The 22872-nt window shown below is 43.9% G+C and overlaps 2 protein-coding genes across 2 annotated transcripts in view; both read right to left on the reverse strand.

Annotated features, from left to right (window-relative positions):
* Positions 1-1050: 1050 nt before the first annotated feature.
* LOC139467739 (macrophage-expressed gene 1 protein-like) lies at positions 1051-3641 on the reverse strand. The gene has a single exon (XM_071249249.1). The coding sequence runs from the start codon at positions 3606-3608 to the stop codon at positions 1416-1418; it is 2193 nt and encodes a 730-aa protein (XP_071105350.1). The 5' UTR covers positions 3609-3641; the 3' UTR covers positions 1051-1415.
* A 12191-nt stretch (positions 3642-15832) lies between these two features.
* Positions 15833-22872, reverse strand: part of LOC139467768 (ethanolamine-phosphate cytidylyltransferase-like) — a 30466-nt gene continuing 23426 nt past the window's right edge. The window contains exons 14-15 of the mRNA XM_071249274.1: positions 19009-19097; positions 15833-17289 (exon numbers count right to left, since the gene is read on the reverse strand). Coding sequence (XP_071105375.1) covers positions 17199-17289; positions 19009-19097 — 180 coding nt within the window. The 3' untranslated portion in view covers positions 15833-17198. The remainder of the gene's footprint in view (positions 17290-19008; positions 19098-22872) is intronic.

The following is a 22872-nucleotide window of genomic DNA, read 5'->3' on the forward strand; positions in this document are numbered from 1 at the left end:
AACGTGTAGTGACTCACCAACCTCTACACACTGAATACAGACGTTTAGGCCACGTGTAGTGACTCACCAACCTCTACACACGGAATACAGACGTTTAGGCCACGTGTAGTGACTCACCAACCTCTACACACGGAATACAGACGTTTAGGCCACGTGTAGTGACTCACCAACCTCTACACACTGAATACAGACGTTTAGGCAACGTGTAGTGACTCACCAACCTCTACACACTGAATACAGACGTTTAGGCAACGTGTAGTGACTCACCAACCTCTACACACTGAATACAGACGTTTAGGCCACGTGTACTGACTCACCAACCTCTACACACGGAATACAGACGTTTAGGCCACGTGTAGTGACTCACCAACCTCTACACACGGAATACAGACGTTTAGGCAACGTGTAGTGACTCACCAACCTCTACACACTGAATACAGACGTTTAAGCCACGTGTAGTGACTCACCAACCTCTACATCGAAGTAATTTTACTTCATGAACGTGTTTGTGTCCGTATCCTGGTTGACATCTTCACTGACGAACGGATCTGGACTCCCCCCTCTGCACCTGACTGTTTAAACCGCCTTTTTGTCGACAGAAGTGAGAACCAAGATCACTGTTCACCTATGATAGTAAGTGGGGCGTCTCGTGGTTAGGTGAATGCGTGAGTGAGTTGGGGTTTAACGACTCTGTTAACGGTTTTCCAGTTATATCACGGCGTGTCAGCTTAATTGGTGAAATCGGGACCAACCGTGATTCGAACCCACAATCATAGGTTTCCGGCATGCCCAAGGGACGCAACTCTGCACAGTGAATTGCGGCGCGTAAAACGACTGGGCCACCCGTGACCTCTGGTGGTTAAAGCGTTTGCTCATCACGTTGAAGACCCGGGTTCGATTCCCCTCAGTGCTAAAGTTTATGAAACCCAAGTCAGGTGCGCCGCCATTGTATTGCTGGGATATTGCTAAAACCATACTCACACTATGATAGTAAGGTGGACACAGATGGTAGGGCGGGAATTGTTAAAAAAGACACAATCAAGACAAGCCTTTCAGACATTAACATTTTATGGTTATAAATGGGAATGAATCTACAGAGTATAAAACAATGTATATGATGCATTAAGAATCTGTTTATAACCATGCTGATGTCTCAGCATTGCAAGAGTGAATTTGTTTCCAACCGTGTTTGACAGTATGTACATATCAAAGCAGACAAATAGGGTCATATATGATGCAAATTGTCCACAACCAACGAATCAATAATAGTTGTGGACACATCTTTTCGTACACATGTCTTTCACCAGTGGTTACACATAAGTTCTGGCAAATTTGTCTTTCATTGGTTACTGCAGTCTCCAGAAAGTAAAAGAATTGACAATCGCCTTCAGCTTGACCATATAAGTATAACGTCACTACTCAACGTGTACGTTCACTGCGTCACTTCCGGTTGCACCATAGTTACTTTGAGGAGACAGAAGAGGATCGTCAATTGCAAGATGGCGGTATCCCGCTGATGACTTTCGACGTCGCTTGATAAGGACGATGATCACGGTGGAGATGACGACACACCCGAGAGTAGCAACAACAGCGATTCCAGCTGCTGCCCCAGCAGACATACCACTTCCGGTAGACGACGACGTAGCATCACCGACCCGTGCACTGATGAATTGCATTGCCTCTTGATTCTTACGCCATGTCAGGGTCACGGGGTCAAACACCACGTGGTTCTCAGTACTTGGGAGCAACAGAGGAGCAGTCTGGAATGGCGGCCGCCGGATCTTTGGAAGTCCAACTTCTGAGAGGGATCCCGCCAGAAGGCAGTAGTTGATCTCACAGCCCTGATCGACGTAGGCCAGATGCTGACTGTAGCCCTTGGGACAATGCTTAGGCCAGGTTTTGGATCCTTGGAAGAATGAGTGAAGTGAGGGCAAGGCCGAGTTCATGTCACCCTTTGACTTAGGTTTAGGGTTCATAGCAAGAGGGTTACCAGTTGTACAGCTGATGAAACCTCCGAATGGCATGGAATACTTCATACTCAGCTCGTAGTCATCACTGATGCAGATGTGGAGGTCCTTCCCTAAGGTGCGGCTGTAGAAGTTGACAGGGCAAGTCTTTCCTTGGGTGAGAGGGTTGTTCAGCTGTGGCGTGTACAGGCCTCCGAACAGGTAGCCGGAGTCCTGAGACACCGGACCCGTAGCTGCACACCAATGCATAATGTAGGTAGCTTCGCTGTGGTAGTAGTTGTCGTGGCAACACTTGAAGAAAAGCCAGCAGGAGTGACAAGAGTGGACCGACTTTGAGTCGGACAAGCGTCCAGTGTGTAACTCTACTGATTCATACCCATCCGGGCAGGTATGCCCTCCTGTCTTAGGGTTGACTTGGTCGAGGCCAGAACAGAGGTCTCCGTTGTTTGAGCCTGAAGACATACTGCAGGTTTGGTAAACTCCACCAAATGTCAGGTTAGTGTAGGGACTTTTGCACGTTCCGTCATCCAGGTTGGCCGCAGGGCTGAAGTTTGGCGAGTCCAGCGCTGTACAACCTCTGTACGTGTTAAACTCGTAGTAATGGAGAATAGTCTCCTCAACAAGGTTCTGAAGTTGATAGAGGACGGAGTTTGGCAGCTCCGGGAGAGAGGCGGAGTTGATGAGGAAGAAAAGGGGGTCACCGGACCTGTCCACAGCCACCAGTTCATGTTCCACCTCGTTGGTCCAGTCGTTGGCTGTGAAGTTGGATGCCTTGAACATAGGACCTCCCAGGGTATCTATCTGAGACGAAGATCTGCTCTTCTCATATGCTGTCTTCACGTCATTAGACGTAGAAGAATGATAAGAGACATCAATACTGAAGATCCCAAACAACGAGGCACTCGCTCCAGCCGTTATTTGATTCTTTGTGAATTTCCTACTGTTCACAAATTCCGAAGACACCTGGTCTTCTTGAACCAAGGCAGCACCGGCATCTACACTGGTGACGACGTGTGTCCCAAAGTCCCGCACAAGAAGTTCACTATCATAGCGTGCTTGGTCCGTCTTGTTCAGTTGCAGACTTCCTGCGATACTCAGCAGACGAGACTTGAATGTGGGGTGGAGAGCGGCGTCGGGTTGTAGCTTGGCTGAGTAGCGAACGTACCTCAGTTGGACTCGGGTTGTGTAAGACTTATCACCTATCTGTTTGGATTTCACACTCTCATAACCGGAAGAAAATGTACCACTGACTTTAACTGAGTCGTACTTAAGTCCCGCATCGACGTTTACACCGTGAGCCGTGGTACTGGTGTAGTTAGACCAATGAGAGATGAGTTCAGCATAAACGTTCAGCTTACTTGCCTTCAGAGGGATGGTGTTGACTGTATCGGGGATGAGGAAACGGCCGTCTTCAGTTGTCCGACACCTGGAGTAGTTGTAGACGACTACGAGACCGGCGTCCACGTTCCGCAGGTTGTCCCAGCCTTGACCAGGCAGAACTTCAAAACGCTCAAGTTTCTTGTTATCACCGTAACACGCTCGGACGTCACCTTTGGGAAACTCAGGTTTCTGGACAGTGTTAAGCAATTCATCCCCGATTACGCTGGCTACAATACTAACACCGAGGACGAAACCCAACATGTCGACTGTTGATGTTGCCACCCGCCCTCTGAATGATTTATTTCCTTACAGATCACATGATATGACGTCGTCACCGAAACCTCGCTGAACTCATGCTTCCTGTTTCTATATCTCATTGCTACTCGTACTTGTCGCTTATTCATACCAAGTGAGTAAGTAGACAACTGACTAATGTAACATTAACTGTAGTTCTAAATATAATAATAAATAAATAAAATAAAATAGAATATAATAATATAGAAAAATATAATGATAACAAATAAAACAAATTAAATTTAATTTAATTTAATTTAATTTAATTTAATTTAATTTAATTTAATTAAACAAACTGAAATAAGATAATACTAACAACAATCCCTGGAGAGGATACAATTCAAGCCTGTAAGGCGCGAGCAGATTATAATTAACGTCAAGTGACGTAATCACATCCTCCTTGGTACCCATTCGAACAAAGTCACATATTTGATTTATTCATTCGCAAAAGGGTGACCAACTGATTGTTCACTAATCCTCAGCTGGGACTTTGTCCTATTTTTTCTCGAAATCAGTCATGCAGGTGCCTTGTTTAATCCGTATTAGTTGGTGGTCTTCTCCAAAGCAATGAGTAAATACTTCAGTGTTCAACATATTAGACTGGCAGGGTGTATCTATTAAGGTGGTCCGTCATGGCAGCATCTTTCTGAGTGAATATGACATGTCAATACACATAAAATGTATGCGTGAGATTGAATTGCATGTCCGTGATCGACTGCTACACGGTGATAATTAGGGATTAGAATTACCTGAAAAAAACACGGGAACGTATAGTACAAGTCGAAATAGGGAATTGCATCGGACATAATTTTTGCCACTGAGTGTAATGTCATCCACATATCTTGAGGTGGCTTAGTCATTGAGTGAGTGAGTATGGTTTTACGCCGCTTTTAGCAATATTCCTGCAAGATCACGGCGGGGGACACCAGAAATGGGCTACACACAATGTACCCATGTCGGGCATTGAACCCGGGTCTTCGGCGTGACGAGCGAACGCTTTAACCACTAGGCTACCCGACCGCCCCTGGCTTAGTCAGTGGAAGGGAAAGGATAGTTGACTGTTTTTGAATGATGTCAGATCATCCATATGCCTGAAACTTAAGTTAAACTTCTTGACTAAATTGTTGTGTTTTAACTTTGCCAATCCGAGCAGAAATTCTTATTCATGTGCACAAAGAAACAGATGACTGCATTCGTGCCTGTCATTTACCATTGATGATATAAACGGTATCTGACAGCAATTCATATATACTAGGAACAATATTTAAGTGAACACCCTAATTTACTCAGAGCGTCCTGTTGCCGTATGTGATGCCAGCCGAAAACCATGATGTTCCCACCTCCGCATCTATCGTGTTCTTGGACTGATGCCGGATAGTTCCTCCTCTCTCCACGCCATCTCCAAACACGTTGTCCACCACCTGTAAAGCTGTGCCACTGTGGTCTATGAGGCATGAAGGATGATTCCTCTGGAAGGAAGTCTTGATTTCAGACCCGCAGTTCTCAACCTGTCTCGTATCGTTGACGTCGAGAGTCGGATTCCCGTGGCAGCCCTGAAGTTCTGGCACAGAAGTGAATCAGTTCTTCGACTCAATGGGGGCTCCGTATCGATCCTGCCTGGGAGTTCTCTGTCCTCTACCCACCCTAATCTTAACCTACCCGTTCAATGAACCATGTGATTATAATCTTTATTGACACATGCCAGTTACCAGGATGTGTAACTATGGACACTATGCTGTACATGAATTTGCTTTCCGCGTTCAGTAACTGTTTCGCCAAACAAAGGAAGTCACTTCATTCTTATAGCTGAAAATGACAGTTCCCTTAAATGTTGTTCCTCGTAAATTAATCTCCATATCATACGCTCTAACAACGAATTGTGTTGCTGTTGATTTCCTCCGACCATAAACGGAAATACAAACCGTCAAAGACAGAAAATAGATTAATTGCCGAAACAGATTCTATTGGACATAAAAGGCAAAATTTAATAAACATATAACGTTCTTTTATAGTGGTGTAAATGTTATGCTATTGAAAATAACTACCTGATATGTGGTCATTCGTCTGATCAATGTTGTATCATAACACATTCACTGACAAAACCCATACAGGAGACAGAAGCGACACGGGGTGGTGTAACAACTCAATTAAATATTAATTGTCAATGCAAGAGAATAACCAGTCTAGATTATCCGCCGAAACAGATTCCATTTGGCGTAATGGGCAATATAGCTGTGAAAGCTATAAGAATTGATACTGAAAATGATGACACCAGTGAGGCTATATGGGTTAGTATGCCCTGCAAACTCGCCACCTCTTGTTCATTAAAGGAAACATTTAATCGTGATTCCGTAGGCCGCTTGACTTTCACTTTAACAAACGTGACTTTCAAGGAAATATGTCAAATCAAAAGGTCACATGCTTCAAGCAAACTTACACGGAAGTCTTGCCACCTTCCTGGTCACCAGTGTGGGAAATAATGCATCTGCGTTGTTTGACTGACAAAATAAGCTTAAAATCAAATACGAGTATGACAATATCCACGTCATAATGACATTGCATGCCAACCTTGATATCAACATTTTTAGGCGTGAGTGCCCGCGCGTGGGTTCCCCATGCGTGAGTGAGTGAGTTTTAACGCCGCTTTGAACAGTATTCCAGTTATGTCGCGGTGTGTCAGCTTCATTTGGGATGAAAGAAGCCCGAAGTGATGCAGGTCTCAGACGTTTACCACTTTGATGAAACCCACGAGCACGGGTATGGTTCTGACAAATCTCGAAACATAATCAGGATTCGAACCCACGATCACAATTTTTGGCGTCTCCAAGGGACGAAACACAATGAATTTACACTTATAAGCTTCATAAGATCCAACAACTATTAAATATTAGCATCGTAAACGGCACCAGTAATTGGCCTAAGTCATTGACAATTAATGACACACACATTTGCCCAATGACAGAAACGATGGCCTTGACCTTTGACAGACATGTATCTTCCACGTGACATGGTAAGAGACGTGTAATTATCATGTTTCATCCCCTTTGAGTTAACAGTGTCCTCAAACTGATAAGTCTTTATTAATCTTGACCGAACACTCCTAAAGCAGAGGCCCTATCCTTGAAAAGCACAGGGGGCACGGGTGGCCCAGTCGTCTAAGGCGCCGCGATTCGCTGTGCAGAGTTGCGTCCCTGGACACGCCAGAATCCTATGATTGTGGGTTCGAATCCCGGTTCGCCCCGATTATGTTTCAAGGTTTGTCAGCACCATACCCGTGCTCGTGGGTTTCACCGAAGTGGTATACGTCTTAGACCTGCATCACTTCGGGCTTTCCTCCCACATTAAGCTGACGCGCCGTGATATAACTGGAATAATGTTAAAAGCGGCGTTAAACCCAACTCACTCACTCACTCACTTGAAAAGCACAAATCTTTAGTGATTTAGCGACTGGACCATTCAACGTATCAGGGTGTGCGGCGAATGTGAGCTTTTCTACTGACAGATTAAACTGTGGACATTCTTAAGTGGGTGTTCTTCAAAAAGAAGCTAGGATTACGATGTTATATTACTATCAACATGCATAACACGCAACCATAGATACGCAATGCAAACATCCAGTTCAGATTTAAATAAATGCATGACTATTATGTCACAATTTATGTGCGAGATTTGCAATACCGTGATATTTCCTTGTAACGTATTTCTTCGGTTTGCATGACAATGATAGGCGGTGGGTGTGGCCTGACATCATAACGCTGTCCTATCTTCACATGGCGATATAGTCTTGACGAAATCTGTACAGTCCCGTTATCAAGCTGACCCACAAAATCTACTTCCTCGTGGCACGGCATTCTAACTATACGACAGGGGCAGACAGGGAAGTATAAGTACTGGAGGGGGTTGGGTATTTGGGTGTGGGTGGGTGGGTGGGGGTGGGGGTGGGGGGTGGTTGTGGGGATGTTTCGGTGTGTAGGTGTGGGGGTCTTACCGGAGCGACCTTTCGATTAAAAACAGCAATTTGATTTTAACCAGAGCAAACCGCGGAGTCCTTGGATTATGGAGTGACGGATTATGTTTTGATAACAGGAGGGTCGTCTCGTGACACCTCGCCTACTGATTGTCTCAGGGACTGGGTGACCAACTTGAGCAGGTGGAAGTGAGACGGACACAGCAGATCGCCTACAGAGAACAGGAAGACGCTATATCTCCAGCCCTGACTTCTCCCAGCTAATCAGGTGTAACACTGATGCTGGTTTATAAATAAACATACATATTTGATTTATTTATCATCAACCTTATAACAGGAAGTTTCTGTATTTTCTTGTTCTGTAAACAATATTACAAACTATGAAATAATAATATCTTTTCAAAGCCACTTATGCTGTTATGTTATATATGGGAGATCGTTTGATAGAGACGGTGGTCTTCGTCATCAGTGGTACCACTATTCTACAGACGGACCGAGAACCGACACTTCAGTGGCACCACTATTCTACAGACGGACCGAGAACCAGCACTTCATTTGTACCACTATTCTACAGACGGACCGAGAACCAGCACTTCAATGGCACCACTATTCTACAGACGGACCGAGAACCGACACTTCAGTGGCACCACTATTCTACAGACGGACCGAGAACAATCACTTCAGTGGCACCACTATTCTACAGACGGACCAAGAACCACCACTTCAGTGGCACCACTATTCTACAGACGGACCGAGAACCATCACTTCAGTGGCACCACTATTCTACAGACGGACCGAGAACCATCACTTCAGTGGCACCACTATTCTACAGACGGACCAAGAACCACCACTTCAGTGGCACCACTATTCTACAGACGGACCGAGAACCATCACTTCAGTGGCACCACTATTCTACAGACGGACCGAGAACCAGCACTTCAGTGGTAACAATATACTTCAGACGGACCGAGAACCAGCACTTCAGTGGCACCACTATTCTACAGACGGACCGAGAACCATCACTTCAGTGGCACCACTATTCTACTGACGGACCGAGAACCAGCACTTCAGTGGCACCACTATTCTACAGACGGACCGAGAACCAGCACTTCAGTGGCACCACTATTCTACAGACGGACCGAGAACCATCACTTCAGTGGCACCACTATTCTACAGACGGACCGAGAACCATCACTTCAGTGGCACCACTATTCTACTGACGGACCGAGAACCGTCACTGCAGTGGCACCACTATTCTACAGACGGACCGAGAACCATCACTTCAGTGGCACCACTATTCTACTGACGGACCGAGAACCATCACTTCAGTGGCACCACTATTCTACAGACGGACCGAGAACCATCACTTCAGTGGCACCACTATTCTACAGACGGACCGAGAACCATCACTTCAGTGGCACCACTATTCTACAGACGGACCGAGAACCATCACTTCAGTGGCACCACTATTCTACAGACGAACCGAGAACCACCACTTCATTTGTACCACTATTCTTCAGACGGACCGAGAACCATCACTTCAGTGGCACCACTATTCTACAGACGGACCGAGAACCAGCACTTCAGTGGCACCACTATTCTACAGACGGACCGAGAACCAGCACTTCAGTGGCACCACTATTCTACAGACGAACCGAGAACCACCACTTCATTTGTACCACTATTCTACAGACGGACCGAGAACCATCACTTCAGTGGCACCACTTTTCTACAGACGGACCGACAACCATCACTTCAGTGACACCACTATTCTTCAGACGGACCGAGAACCATCACTTCAGTGGCACCACTTTTCTACAGACGGACCGAGAACCAACACTTCAGTGGTAACACTATTCTACAGACGGACCAAGAACCAGCACTTCAGTGGCACCACTATTCTACAGACGGACCGACAACCATCACTTCAGTGGTAACAATATACTTCAGACGTGCCAGGAACCGTCACTTCAGTGTCACCACTATTCTTCAGACGGACCGAGAACCGTCACTTTAGTGGCACCACTATTCTACAGACGAACCAAGAACCACCACTTCAGTGGCACCACTATTCTACAGACGAACCAAGAACCAGCACTTCAGTGGCACCAATATTCTACAGACGAACCAAGAACCGTCACTTTAGTGGCACCACTATTCTACAGACGAACCAAGAACCACCACTTCAGTGGCGCCACTATTCTACAGACGGACCAAGAACTACCACTTCAGTGGCGCCACTATTCTACAGACGAACCGAGAACCATCACTTCAGTGGCACCACTATTCTACAGACGGACCGAGAACCATCACTTCAGTGGCGCCACTATTCTACAGACGAACCGAGAACTACCACTTCAGTGGCACCACTATTCTTCCGTCGGACCAAGTACCACCAACCAGCTGGAGAGTTTGAACGACAGTCTCAAGAAAACCATCTCAAAGGCACATCTGGACCTGCACGTGCTTGTTACCTGAAGACCCGTGAAGGTCCGGGGTAGAATAGGTCTTCAGCAACCCATGCTTGCTGTGAAAGGTGACTATGCTTGTCATAAGAGGCGACTAACGGGATCGGGTGGTCAGGCTCGCTGACTTGGTTGATGCATGTTATCGTATCCCATATGCGTAGACCGATGCTCATAATTTCAGTGACAGGATTGTCTGGTCCAGACTGGATTATTTACAGACTGTCGTCATATAGCTGGAATATTGCTGAGTGCGGCGTTAAACAACAAACAAAACAAAAACCTGAAGAAAATACAGAAGACAAACGAGTCACTGCAGGAGCAGTATGGGACAGGCGACAGGCGGCAGGCGGCCCACGAGAAGAGGAGAAACGCAACTGAAAGGCCAGATTACAGCTCCTGAAAGACTTCAGATCGGCCATCTAGCACTTACCTTGTTTGCTGACTGGGTTGCTGCTGTGCTTCATTTAGACTAAACATTTTATGTGCCTTTAAATCTGCAATGTATTGTGAGATGTAAACCAAATAAGGTCTTTTCGTACTTTGTTTAAAATGTGTCTATTGTATATTGAAATAACCGAGAAGATCCGGGTTAAAATAGGTCTTTAGCAGCCCATGCTTGTAAGCAGCGACTATGCTTGTCGTAAGATACGACTAACGAGCTCGCTGACTCGGTTGACTTTTATCAATGTTCCAGTTATATCGCGGCGTGTCAGCTTAATGTGGGAGGAAAGTTCGAAGTGATGCAGGTCTCAGACGTTTACCACTTTGGTGAAACCCACGCGCAAAGGTATGGTGCTGACAAATCCAAAAACATAATCGGGGCGAACCGGGATTCGAACCCACAACCGTAGGTTTCTGCATGGCGTGCCCAAGGGGCGCCATTCTGCAACAAACTGTGGTCAATCTATAATAGCCATTCACGTGTTAATCATGTTTTGTTGGTTACTTTCAGAATAAAAACAACTTAACAGTTTGGTGAAATTTGATTTCTTTTATTTTTGACACAGACACATGACGTTGTACTTTTATTTTTGACTCAGACACATGACGTTGTACTTATATTTTTGACTCAGACACATGACGTTGTACTTTTCTCTGACTACAGAAGGCGACACCTGAATCCAAATACCTGTAAGAATTATTTGAATCTGTGACTGCCATTCATGGTAACTATGATGATAATATGTTGAACACATTACCCTCGATCTATAGTTCCATTGTTGAATACACATTTGAAGAGACTGTGATGCCATTATCAGAATAAAAATGCATGCGAAAATTAGTTTTGTAGTCCACCAGTTTAAGAGTCAAGAATGCATCTTTGGGGAATTTAAAGACACTGTCAAAGTGAAAAGGTCCAGTCAGGGTCATACTTTAAAATAACGCGTATTATGTTAGTCTCCACTCACTACACATATACTAAATATCGTTACGCTTCCTGTTAAATGGGCTTTGAATACATATGCCGCGGAGACCCCAAACAACAGAATAGGTTTTTACTACCTTATATTTTGCAGAGAATATTCAGTTTATACATACTACGACCGATTGAAGCATTACACGTGATGTCCGATGCAATTCCCTATTTTGACTTGTACCATTGGTTTCCGTGGTTCTTTTAGGTGCACAGTTGACTTGACTTTGCATGTGTTTGTGACGGGTGCCACTTCATGGGAAGGATACGCTTACCAATTCGCGAACATCAGGTATCGACTCTGTTTTTAGCAGAGCTTTCTTTTGACTATGGAAATTGAGAATAATTTACGTGTGACGAGGAATGAAGGATTATCTGTCCCTAGCCTTGTATATGTTTTGTGTTTACCATAAGCAATGGCAACAAGTGTAAACGATTATCCTAATTGGGAAATACAAAAATATATTCTGTAGAATTTTTTCATGTAAATATTAAGTCTAGTGTGTGTGTGAGGGGGGGTGAGGGGAATAGCCAATCAGCTGTTTCTTGAGATGTACTGAACAGCATCTCCCTTCCCGAATGGATAATAAAGGGCTTTGATGCTCTTGTATTACTATTATCACCATTTACATGAATTGTGTCTGGCTTCTATTCCCACGTGCTGAACGTGTATTTGTTGACACAGACATGACACAGATCCTGTACACATTACCACACTACAGATAGTTCCAGGTAAAGTGCAAAATGTAAAAGAATTATTCAAATGACCAAACAAGGTTGTTACTTACTTGTAATTATTAAGTATAACTACAATAATACAATTTCGATGTTGTGTTAATAGTGTTTTCATGGACTTCTGACCAACATATCGCGGCGAATATCTGATATATTGCTAATGCGGTGTAAAGCAATATTTATTCAATTCATTCTGACCAAAATACATACCGAACATTGGCCTACCTTATGACTTAAACTTTAAACCCATCACATGTAAAAGGTTAAAGATGCGTGAGTAAAATCCAACAAATGTCCTGCAAACTTGTACGTATGTGTAGTGAGTGAGTATGTTTTTTACGCCGCTTTCAGCAATATTCCAGCAATATCATGGCGGGGGACACCAGAAATGGGCTTTACACATTGTACCCATGTGGGGAATCGGACCCGGGTCTTCGGCGTGACGGGAGAATTCTTTAACCACAAGGCTACTCCACTGCCGCTAAACAAAGATCTGAAGACATCCCATTACGGTTCACGTCAGAACGACCTTTGACCGACCACTGAAACGACTAACAAGAAGTGCACATCAGCCAATTAGAAGGCAGCCTTCTCCAGCTTTACGGCACTCGTTTCAACCTGGCGACTTCCATTTCAGACTACGCTTGAAAAATATGTTGACACAGTTCTCGAGTAAAATTTTGAAAACTGAATAAACGAACATTCATGAAGGTCTTATTTGTGGATGCGATTGTATGGCAGTGCTTCCCACGTACTTTGCAACGCCTCCTCCGTTCAAATGTTTATCCCACGGAAGCGAGAGACAGGCGATAATTTTGACGGAATCAGTCGTATGGGCCGTAAATGTCGTTCGGAATACCCCGCATTAACGTTTTCGAGGTTGCATGATTAGAAAACCCATCCTGACTGTCACTTTCATGATCTGGTAAGCGACGCTTTGATTGGTCGGATGAAAGGTCGTTCTGACGTGACCCGTAATGGGATGTCCTCAGATCTTTGTTTAGCCATAGCGAGAACTAAGATCTGATTTTAATGAGATTTTGTTTTGGTTTGGATATTGTTTCTGGTATTCACAGTAATGTGGTCAGTTCGATAGGTCAGTCCGATAGGTCAGTCCGTGCAGCTGAAGCTCCTCACACCTTCAATACAATTGCATGTCAGGTGACTAGAGGGTAGCTCAGTCCATGTAGCTGAAGCTCCACATACCTTCAATACAATTGTATGTCAGGTGACTAAAGGGTAGCTCAGTCCGTGTAGCTGAAGCTCCACACACCTTCAATACAATTGTATGTCAGGTGACCACAGGGTAGCTCAGTCCGTGTAGCTGAATCTCCACACACCTTCAATACAATTGTATGTCAGGTGACCACAAGGTAGCTCAGTCCGTGTAGCTGAAGCTCCTCACACCTTCAATACAATTGCATGTCAGGTGACCACAGGGTAGCTCAGTCCGTGTAGCTGAAGCTCCACACACCTTCAATACAATTGCATGTCATGTGACTGCAGGGTAGCTCAGTCCGTGTAGCTGAAGCTCCTCACACCTTCAATACAATTGTATGTCAGGTGACCACAAGGTAGCTCAGTCCGTGTAGCTGAAGCTCCTCACACCTTCAATACAATTGTATGTCAGGTGACCACAGGGTAGCTCAGTCCGTGTAGCTAAAGCTCCACACACCTTCAATACAATTGTATGTCAGGTGACCACAGGGTAGCTCAGTCCGTGTAGCTGAATCTCCACACACCTTCAATACAATTGTATGTCAGGTGACCACAAGGTAGCTCAGTCCGTGTAGCTGAAGCTCCTCACACCTTCAATACAATTGCATGTCAGGTGACCACAGGGTAGCTCAGTCCGTGTAGCTGAAGCTCCACACACCTTCAATACAATTGCATGTCATGTGACTGCAGGGTAGCTCAGTCCGTGTAGCTGAAGCTCCACACACCTTCAATACAATTGCATGTCAGGTGACCACAGGGTAGCTCAGTCCGTGTAGCTGAAGCTCCACACACCTTCAATACATTTGTATGTCAGGTGACCACAGGGTTGCTCAGTCCGTGTAGCTGAAGCTCCTCACACCTTCAATACAATTGCATGTCAGGTGACCACAGGGTAGCTCAGTCCGTGTAGCTGAAGCTCCACACACCTTCAATACAATTGTATGTCAGGAGACCACAGGGTAGCTCAGTCCGTGTAGCTGAAGCTCCTCACACCTTCAATACAATTGTATGTCAGGTGACCACAGGGTAGCTCAGTCCGTGTAGCTGAAGCTCGACACACCTTCAATACAATTGTATGTCAGGAGACTACAGGGTAGCTAAGTCCGTGTAGCTGAAGCTCCTCACACCTTCAATACAATTGTATGTCAGGTGACCACAGGGTAACTCAGTCCATGTAGCTGAAGCTCCACACACCTTCAATACAATTGCATGTCATGTGACTGCAGGGTAGCTCAGTCCGTGTAGCTGAAGCTCCACACACCTTCAATACAATTGCATGTCAGGTGACCACAGGGTAGCTCAGTCCGTGTAGCTGAAGCTCTACACACCTTCAATACATTTGTATGTCAGGTGACCACAGGGTAGCTCAGTCCGTGTAGCTGAAGCTCCTCACACCTTCAATACAATTGCATGTCAGGTGACTGCAGGGTAGCTCAGTCCGTGTAGCTGAAGCTCCACACACCTTCAATACATTTGTATGTCAGGTGACCACAGGGTTGCTCAGTCCGTGTAGCTGAAGCTCCTCACACCTTCAATACAATTGCATGTCAGGTGACCACAGGGTAGCTCAGTCCGTGTAGCTGAAGCTCCACACACCTTCAATACAATTGTATGTCAGGTGACCACAGGGTAGCTCAGTCCGTGTAGCTGAAGCTCCTCACACCTTCAATACAATTGTATGTCAGGTGACCACAGGGTAGCTCAGTCCGTGTAGCTGAAGCTCCTCACACCTTCAATACAATTGTATGTCAGGAGACTACAGGGTAGCTAAGTCCGTGTAGCTGAAGCTCCTCACACCTTCAATACAATTGTATGTCAGGTGACCACAGGGTAGCTCAGTCCGTGTAGTTGAAGCTCCTCACACCTTCAATACAATTGTATGTCAGGTGACCACAGGGTAACTCAGTCCATGTAGCTGAAGCTCCACACACCTTCAATACAATTGTAGTGAGTGTGTGTAGGGTGTGGGTGTGTATGGTTTTACGCCGCTTTTAGCAATATTCCAGCAATATCACGGCGGGGGACACCAGAAATGGGCTTCACACTTTGTATCCATGTTGGGAATCGAACCCGGGTCTTCAGTGTGACAAAGCGAATGCTTTCACCACTAGGCTACCCAACCGCTCCAAATACAATTGTATGTCAGGTGACTACAGGGTTGAATTGAAGAATGACATCATATGATAAAAAGGTTATGACGTTTGTGTGTTTGGGGATGGTAAATATCCTATATTAGGAATTAACACTATGTATTTAGCTCGCTAAATACAATGTTTATGATAATGTGATAACCTCTATATCTTGGATTTTTATACAAAAATACAAAACAAAACAATAATTCTTTTTTTTTATTTTCAAAGTTTTCTAATTATTTGATAAAAGACACCACAGACAATCTAAAAATAAAAGATAAGATCTAAAACATCACATCTTCATCACGAGTTATTTACATTGTTTACACTTAATGGTCACAGTAATAGAAATATTCATAAAACAATGAGAAGAACAACATAAAAATCTGCTTAAACTTGATTAACATATAACAAGTGGATCATAGAGAGACATAGACATAAAGGTAGAGATAGATAAAATATACCATTATAGTGAAAGTGCCAACCACAAACTGCATGATATTTAACATTACAATACAGTCTTTGCTAAATCTAAGTTGGTCACGTCCACACATTAACATGGCTGATAGAGAGAATGGCCTGAAGCCATTACAAACAAACAACTTGTTTCTTCTCAACAATGGTAGCAATGACAACCAAACCTGTATCACAGCTATGACAGATTAAAACTTTAATCATTCGTAATGATCGTTAACTTCCTTTGAATAGTGCAGTAAATTATTGTGGAAACATCATTTTGAACCCCATGATGCTGAAGTTGTTTGATAGTCATGGAAATCTACGTAAACAATCTACCTCATGGTCAGTAATCTCTACTAGTAATCTCAACTGAATTTGACTTCAAAACATTCTTAGTCCATGTTACTTCTTGTTCATGTTGTCAACAGAAATCCTTGACACTTACATCTGCAAATCACTCCAATATGAAATCATATCAACCGTATTCAACGTAATAAGCACCCCGCTCTAATAGCACCAATGGTGATATTTGCTAATATATTGGCTCGTGAACAATCGCAATTAGCACCCCTTTTCGATTGATCAATGTACACAAGACTTATCTATTCGTGTATGATACGCACTCGTGTGTTTTATGCACCATTAATTATGGGCAATTAAATTCTGGAAAAATATATCTGTCATATATAAACATTTCAGGCTGTCAGTATAAACCACAAAATTTACGATTTTTTAACTGTTTTTTTCACCAAAATAACACCCTATTTCTAATTTTGAGAGCACCTGGGCGCTTATTACGTCGATTACGGTATGCCATATTCATGATATCTATGTTAAAACAAAGAAAACAGAGTGAAGTTTACACAACTCTGTCTTATTCTTCAATATATTATGGGGATTACTACATGGAATACATAAAACCAAACAACTTTGAAAATAAACTTGAGGGAACACATTCCTTGGAAAATTCATGTATTTGCAAGATCCCCTCAGAATAAAAATCCCCAATGAAATAAAATGTCGAACACAAAGTTTGGTCATCTCATGGACACAACTCACAGGAAACCCTCATATATCCCCCAGTGACAAGTGGTTGTGTTGCAAATAGGACATGTGATCATTATGCTAAATACAGAGGCAAGATGGAGGACTGGGCTGGCTGTGTTATCCACTGGCGTTCTTCGTGTTCTTTATGTGTTCGTAGATTTTCCTTTCCTTTTCTTCCTTCTTCTTATTGCGTGATTCATACTCTAGTCTGAAACAGTAACATGTTCTGTAGACCTAGAGCTGTGTTGAGGTCAGGTCAGGTCAGGTGAGATTTGGTTTAACATTGCGTCCAAGTTTATTGCACTTACATAGCGATAGTGCATGCATGTGTGTGTGTGTGTGTGTGTGTGTGTGTGTGTGTGTGTGTGTGTGGCTGCTTGTACTAGTCCAGAATGATGCCGATTTATAGTGCTAGCCCACTGAGATACCATGCCGCAGTTTAACATGAATACCCCACTCAGACATAGTATACTGACTCTAAGCCGACCAGTCCTTGCTTTAACCCCTTAATGGCGAGCGCCAGACAGGGTAACAACAAGTACCATCTTTTAACGTCTTTTGGTATGACGCGGCCGGGGATCAAACCCCAGACCTTCCGCTCTCCCCACGGATGCTCTACCACTAGACCACGGAGGCAGTCTAGGAAGCCAGTGAGACTGACCACTTATTTGAATTTGTCGCCTACAAGTACAGGTTGCTGAGGAGCCTATGTGGGCATGTCCTCTGTTGATCCCAAGACTGTGTCATGGGTGCAGTCAGTGTGGGGAATCAGTTGGGATCATCATTGATCACCGATTACAATCAGTGTTTATGATTGGCATACACTACGGCGCCTTTTTGTGTGTTGCACATTGGGACATCAAACTAGTGGCCATAAAAAAGTTAATTTCAAGTGTGTGAGTGAGTTTGGTTTAGTGCCGCTTTAACAGTATTCCAGTTATATCACGGCGTGTCAGCATGACGTGGGAGGAGAGCCTGAAGTCAGGTCAGATGAATATCATAGACATTCACCACTCTGGAGAAACCCATGAACACTAGTATGGTGCTGAATAACCTAGAATCATAATGAGGGGAACACCAGGATTCGAATCCACAAGGGACGCAACTCTGCACAATGGGGTGCGGCGCCTTAGACAACTCAAGTCTATTTTAAGTCCTACAATGAGTGAGACAATGGATGTATTTGCTGTCATTAAATCGCCAATTAATTAAGGGTTAGTTTCATTCAACTAGCGTCTTTAGTCAACAGTCACCGATACATGCCTTCTCCAACACTTGCTAATTGATGTTAAAACAACGGGAATGTTTTCAGCTTAACTGGTTAGATATAACATGGTGGTTACTTGTGCAACTGATCGGGGTCATCTCAAGTTACGAAAATGTAATTTTGTTATTGGTTTCATTTTTCCTTCTTTGAAGTTTATTTCAATACAACCATACAATTAGATATTTGTTTATGAAAACAATGGAAATTCAGTGATGATTAAGTTATAACTTATAATTATATATATATTATAGATAAAGATATATATATATAACTGTCATAAAAAAGGGTGTATCAGATATTTTTAGATGATCCCGCTTATGCTGACTTCCCGCTCTCTACTGACAGACATTGATTTTTTTCACCTTATCAGTTGCCTTGGCAATCTTGATTAAGCCGAGGCTCACTCAAACTATAGTTGCAGCAACTATATAGTATGGACAAGGAAATCACGTACAGCCGGCTTTTCTATACAAAAACAGCTCTTGGAACAGTTACTTTGGACAAGATGCAGAGTTTTACCACCAAACAACACCAGTTGACATCACACAGATCTTCTACCTGTGTATACAGCACCCCCCTTCAAACCCTCTAATTCTAGGTACAAAATCCCCACCTTAAGCAGGGCGATATACGGTACTCTACCGGTGAATCATTACCTACCTATGTTTGATGATTCGTTCAATAATCATCTGTGTTGTTAGTTCATTCCCGCTCTCTATCAGCTTAAACTTTCCCTGCCTCTTGGGTTCCTGAAACAAGGCATCATACATGGTTACATGTCCACAAATCTATGTAACCATAGAAACAATTTGTCTGCGTGAACTTTCTAATCAGGTAATCAGCATTGAGGCTTTTACATTCTCGGTACAAACAGACAAGGTATTCATGGCAGCACATGTGATTTCTGTATTTCAAAAATAAACATGAACGGGCAGTTCTGAGTGAAAAAAATAAAGGATGTGGATATGTTATACACCTTGTTAGCTCTGAGCATCAGGACTGTTGGTCATTAATTTGTGAATGTTGAAAGCAACCTTAGTATTTAGGTAGCTGGGTGAGATGAGCAATGTGCAAGCTATTGGTACTGACAAATTATGACATGAATTACAGGTCTTAAAATCATGGTCATAATAACTGAGATTGAAGTCACGGAAATTCATTTTGGTATATACGTGTAAAATGGTTGGTGTATTAATGGTTTGCTGTTGACAATTGGCTATCTCGATGATTATATCTCAGTAATGATCAATAACATAGAAATTACTGTGGCAAACTCCTATCTTGAATATCTGAAAAGAGACTTTATATTTTAAATACAAATTCAAGGGCACTTAGCCAGTACGAGATTTTAATTACTAAATAATAATATAATGATAATAATAATAACAAGCATATAGTTGACAAAGTCATCTATAGCCCCCGCCCATTTTAACACGTTATGGTCCCAAACCAGGTAACTGACCCAACATTTCTCTTAGCCCATGTCAAAATAGCTGCAATGGAAATTATAAAATAAACATTTCTAAAACTCCTTAATATCAAATGGCACTAGTTCAGTATGCGTTTTATATATAGACATGCAATGTTTGGCAAGGAAATATTTAACAGTTTATTTGTTATACTACTTAAGTAAACCAATCCTATATTAAAACTTAAATCCAACTTGTTGTCATGGAAACATAAACAATAAAAATTTCTAAAAGTGCTATATATCAAAAGGCACCAGTTCAGTATGTGCCTGCTAGACATGCAAAGTTTTGTAAGAAAGTATTTAACAATTTTTGAGTTATGCTCCGGAAACGAAAACCACCCTTATAGAACCTAAGTCCAACTTGTTGCCATGGAAACGTAAAAAATATAAATCTAAAATATTCCTAAATAGCAAAAGGCACCAGTTCAGCATGAGTCTGATAGATGTGCAAAGTTTCGTAGAGAAATATTTAACGGTTTCTGAATAAACTCACAGGTTTGCTTTGATAATGATGAAATAAGTGAGACAGTTAAACTCAGTTTGATTTCCATTAGACCTTAGCCTTCATTTAACAGTTTATTACTTGCTAATCATGCTCCCTACACAGATCCAAATACAACAGTTTTGTTTGTTTGTTTGTTGTTTAACGCCGCACTCAGCAATATTCAAGATATATGACAGCTGTCTGTAAATAAACGAGTCTGGACCAGACAATCCAGTGATTGACATCATGAACATCAATCCACGCAATTGGATACAATGACATGCATCAACCAATTCAGCGAGCCTGACCACCCGATCCCATTAGTCGCCTCTATGACAAGCATTGTCATCTTTTATGGCAAGCATGGGTTGCTGAAGACCTTTTCTATCCCAAATCTTCACGGGTACGTAATTCCTTGTAACTTGTTGGTTAGTCTCTATCTACTCACTTCTGTCACTTTAGTCACTGGTCCAAATTTCTTTTGTTTATTAAGCCCTACTATTTGTAAACTACATAATAACACTAAGGTCTACTAAAAATTTTAGTAAAATCTAAATATTTTTTACATTTGTATACTTATCCTGCATTACTCCGTATTGCATTTACTGCTGTCTTTGACAGAGTGACGAACTGTGTGAGATCCAGCTGCTGAAGAAAGTTGTCCCAACCAGCTCAGGAGGCAGCGCCCTCTCACAGTCGGCACGTGACCCGGAAGTCATGACGTCACACAAAAACACATAACTGCTTTAAACATAACATCTGAAACTTCGTGGGGAGGTAGCGTAGCGAAAGGGAGGGCACTTAGACTTCGTAATGCAGGATAAGTATACAAATGTAAAAAATATTTAGATTTTACTAAATTTTTTAACTTATCCTGCATTACTCCGTATTGCATCTTTATCAGACGGAATGGCCGGTGGGCATACCTGCAGATGTGAACCATATTAAACCCTCGTCTAGGTCCGATGAATCCGCACCGCATACAAGTGATGACCGGAACATCTACGACCATTCCTGTCTTCAGGAAACAAGAGTCGATGCAAAAACGAAACGCCCGAATAGGTAACCGAAATACAATGAGGCGTGTTGCCAAAATATATAACTTACCGAAGAGCGAAAGCGAAACGCAGTAGAGCCCTCTAATCTGAGGCGATAAACACCAGAGAGTTCGACGGGCCCCGCTCGGGGAATCGAAGAATCAGCGGCGTCGGCGGCAAAATTTACGACCAATCCCAAGAGCGAATGCGAAACGCAGGAGAGCCCTCTAGGCTGGAGGCAAGGAACACCGGTGAGGTCGACGGGCACCGCTCAGGTATCAGAGAAGCGTTGGCGTCGGCGCCGGTGTCCACATCTACTACCATTCCTGTCGTCAGGAAACGAGAGTTGATGCAAAAAGTAAAACCCGGATAGGTGACAGCAATAGAATGAGTCGGGTAACCCAAAACTAAAACTGACCTAAGAGCGAATGCGGAACGCAAGAGATCCGTCTCGTCTGGGGTGATAAACACCAGAGAGGTCGACGGGCCCCGCTCAGGGTATCGGAGAATCAGTGGCGTCGGAGATAGATGACCTGTTGGGCTACAACCAGGGACCAAAACTGTGAACGCCGGCGACAACTTTCAAGGCTACATCACGGAAGTAGTGGTTGGTGAAGGCGGTGTCCGATCGCCACGAACAGGCTTCCCTGAACGACTGGATGGAACAGTATATCGTGAAGAACCAGTGTAAATACGATCGCCCTGATCTCATTTTATTTCAGGTGATAGCCTTTGGGGGGAGGGTCCAATCCGGCGGCTCATAAGCTTTAAGGATGACCGTCCGGAGCCACAGGGAAAAGTATTCCGGCTGACCAACGACTGCGACGAAGGGGAGACCGGCAGAAAAAGGTGTTTCCTAGACTTGCGGCAGTCTTTAGATCGTAGAATAACCTTCAGTGCCCTTACTGGGCATAATGACGCTCATCCTCATCCTCGGCACCCACACTGGACGAGGGGGGAGGGGACAAGGAATGATCTATCAGGCTGTCCTGGGAGTTGAGTCTTTACGCTGACGTCCCAGTACGGTCCATGATGAACGGCGCCCTGGGTACCGCATTCGAACCGGGCACGGGAGACGTCGAGGGCGTGCTGTACATGGACTCGAGCGGCAGTAGTCAAAACCAGTAGAAATACCCGTCTTCTACTTAAGGTCGTAGAAGGAAGACGAGGGGAGTGGTTCGAAGGGCGTTGAAGACCACATTCAGATCCAACGCAGGCGGTCCGAACTTGGCCTTCAGGTCTTCAAGACTGAACGAGCGCAGCCAGGCCCGTAGGTCGGGAATTTTCGTCTTTCTCCGATCGTCCGAGATGGCCAGAACGGAGTAGATGGCGACCAGGTGTGTGGGGGTGGTAAGCCCTTCAACCGACGGGTGCTACGCAAGTACAGAAGGAACTGATCCAGGATCTGCGGTGACGCTGTCATCGGATCCTGGTGTTTGTCAGAACAAAATGCCTGGAACAAGCATCATTTATCAGCATACAGTCCCCCTGTAGATGGACGGTGGGCTGAAGCAATAGCCTTGGTCGCTATA

Source organism: Haliotis cracherodii, unplaced genomic scaffold (assembly GCF_022045235.1).
Source record: "Haliotis cracherodii isolate W230 unplaced genomic scaffold, xgHalCrac1.p SCAF_2, whole genome shotgun sequence".
Taxonomy (NCBI): domain Eukaryota; kingdom Metazoa; phylum Mollusca; class Gastropoda; order Lepetellida; family Haliotidae; genus Haliotis; species Haliotis cracherodii.

Coding starts and splice junctions, on each gene's coding strand:
- LOC139467739 (XM_071249249.1), bottom strand. CDS start 3,608: ATGTTGGGTTTCGTCCTCGGTGTTAGTATTGTAGCCAGCGTAATCGGG.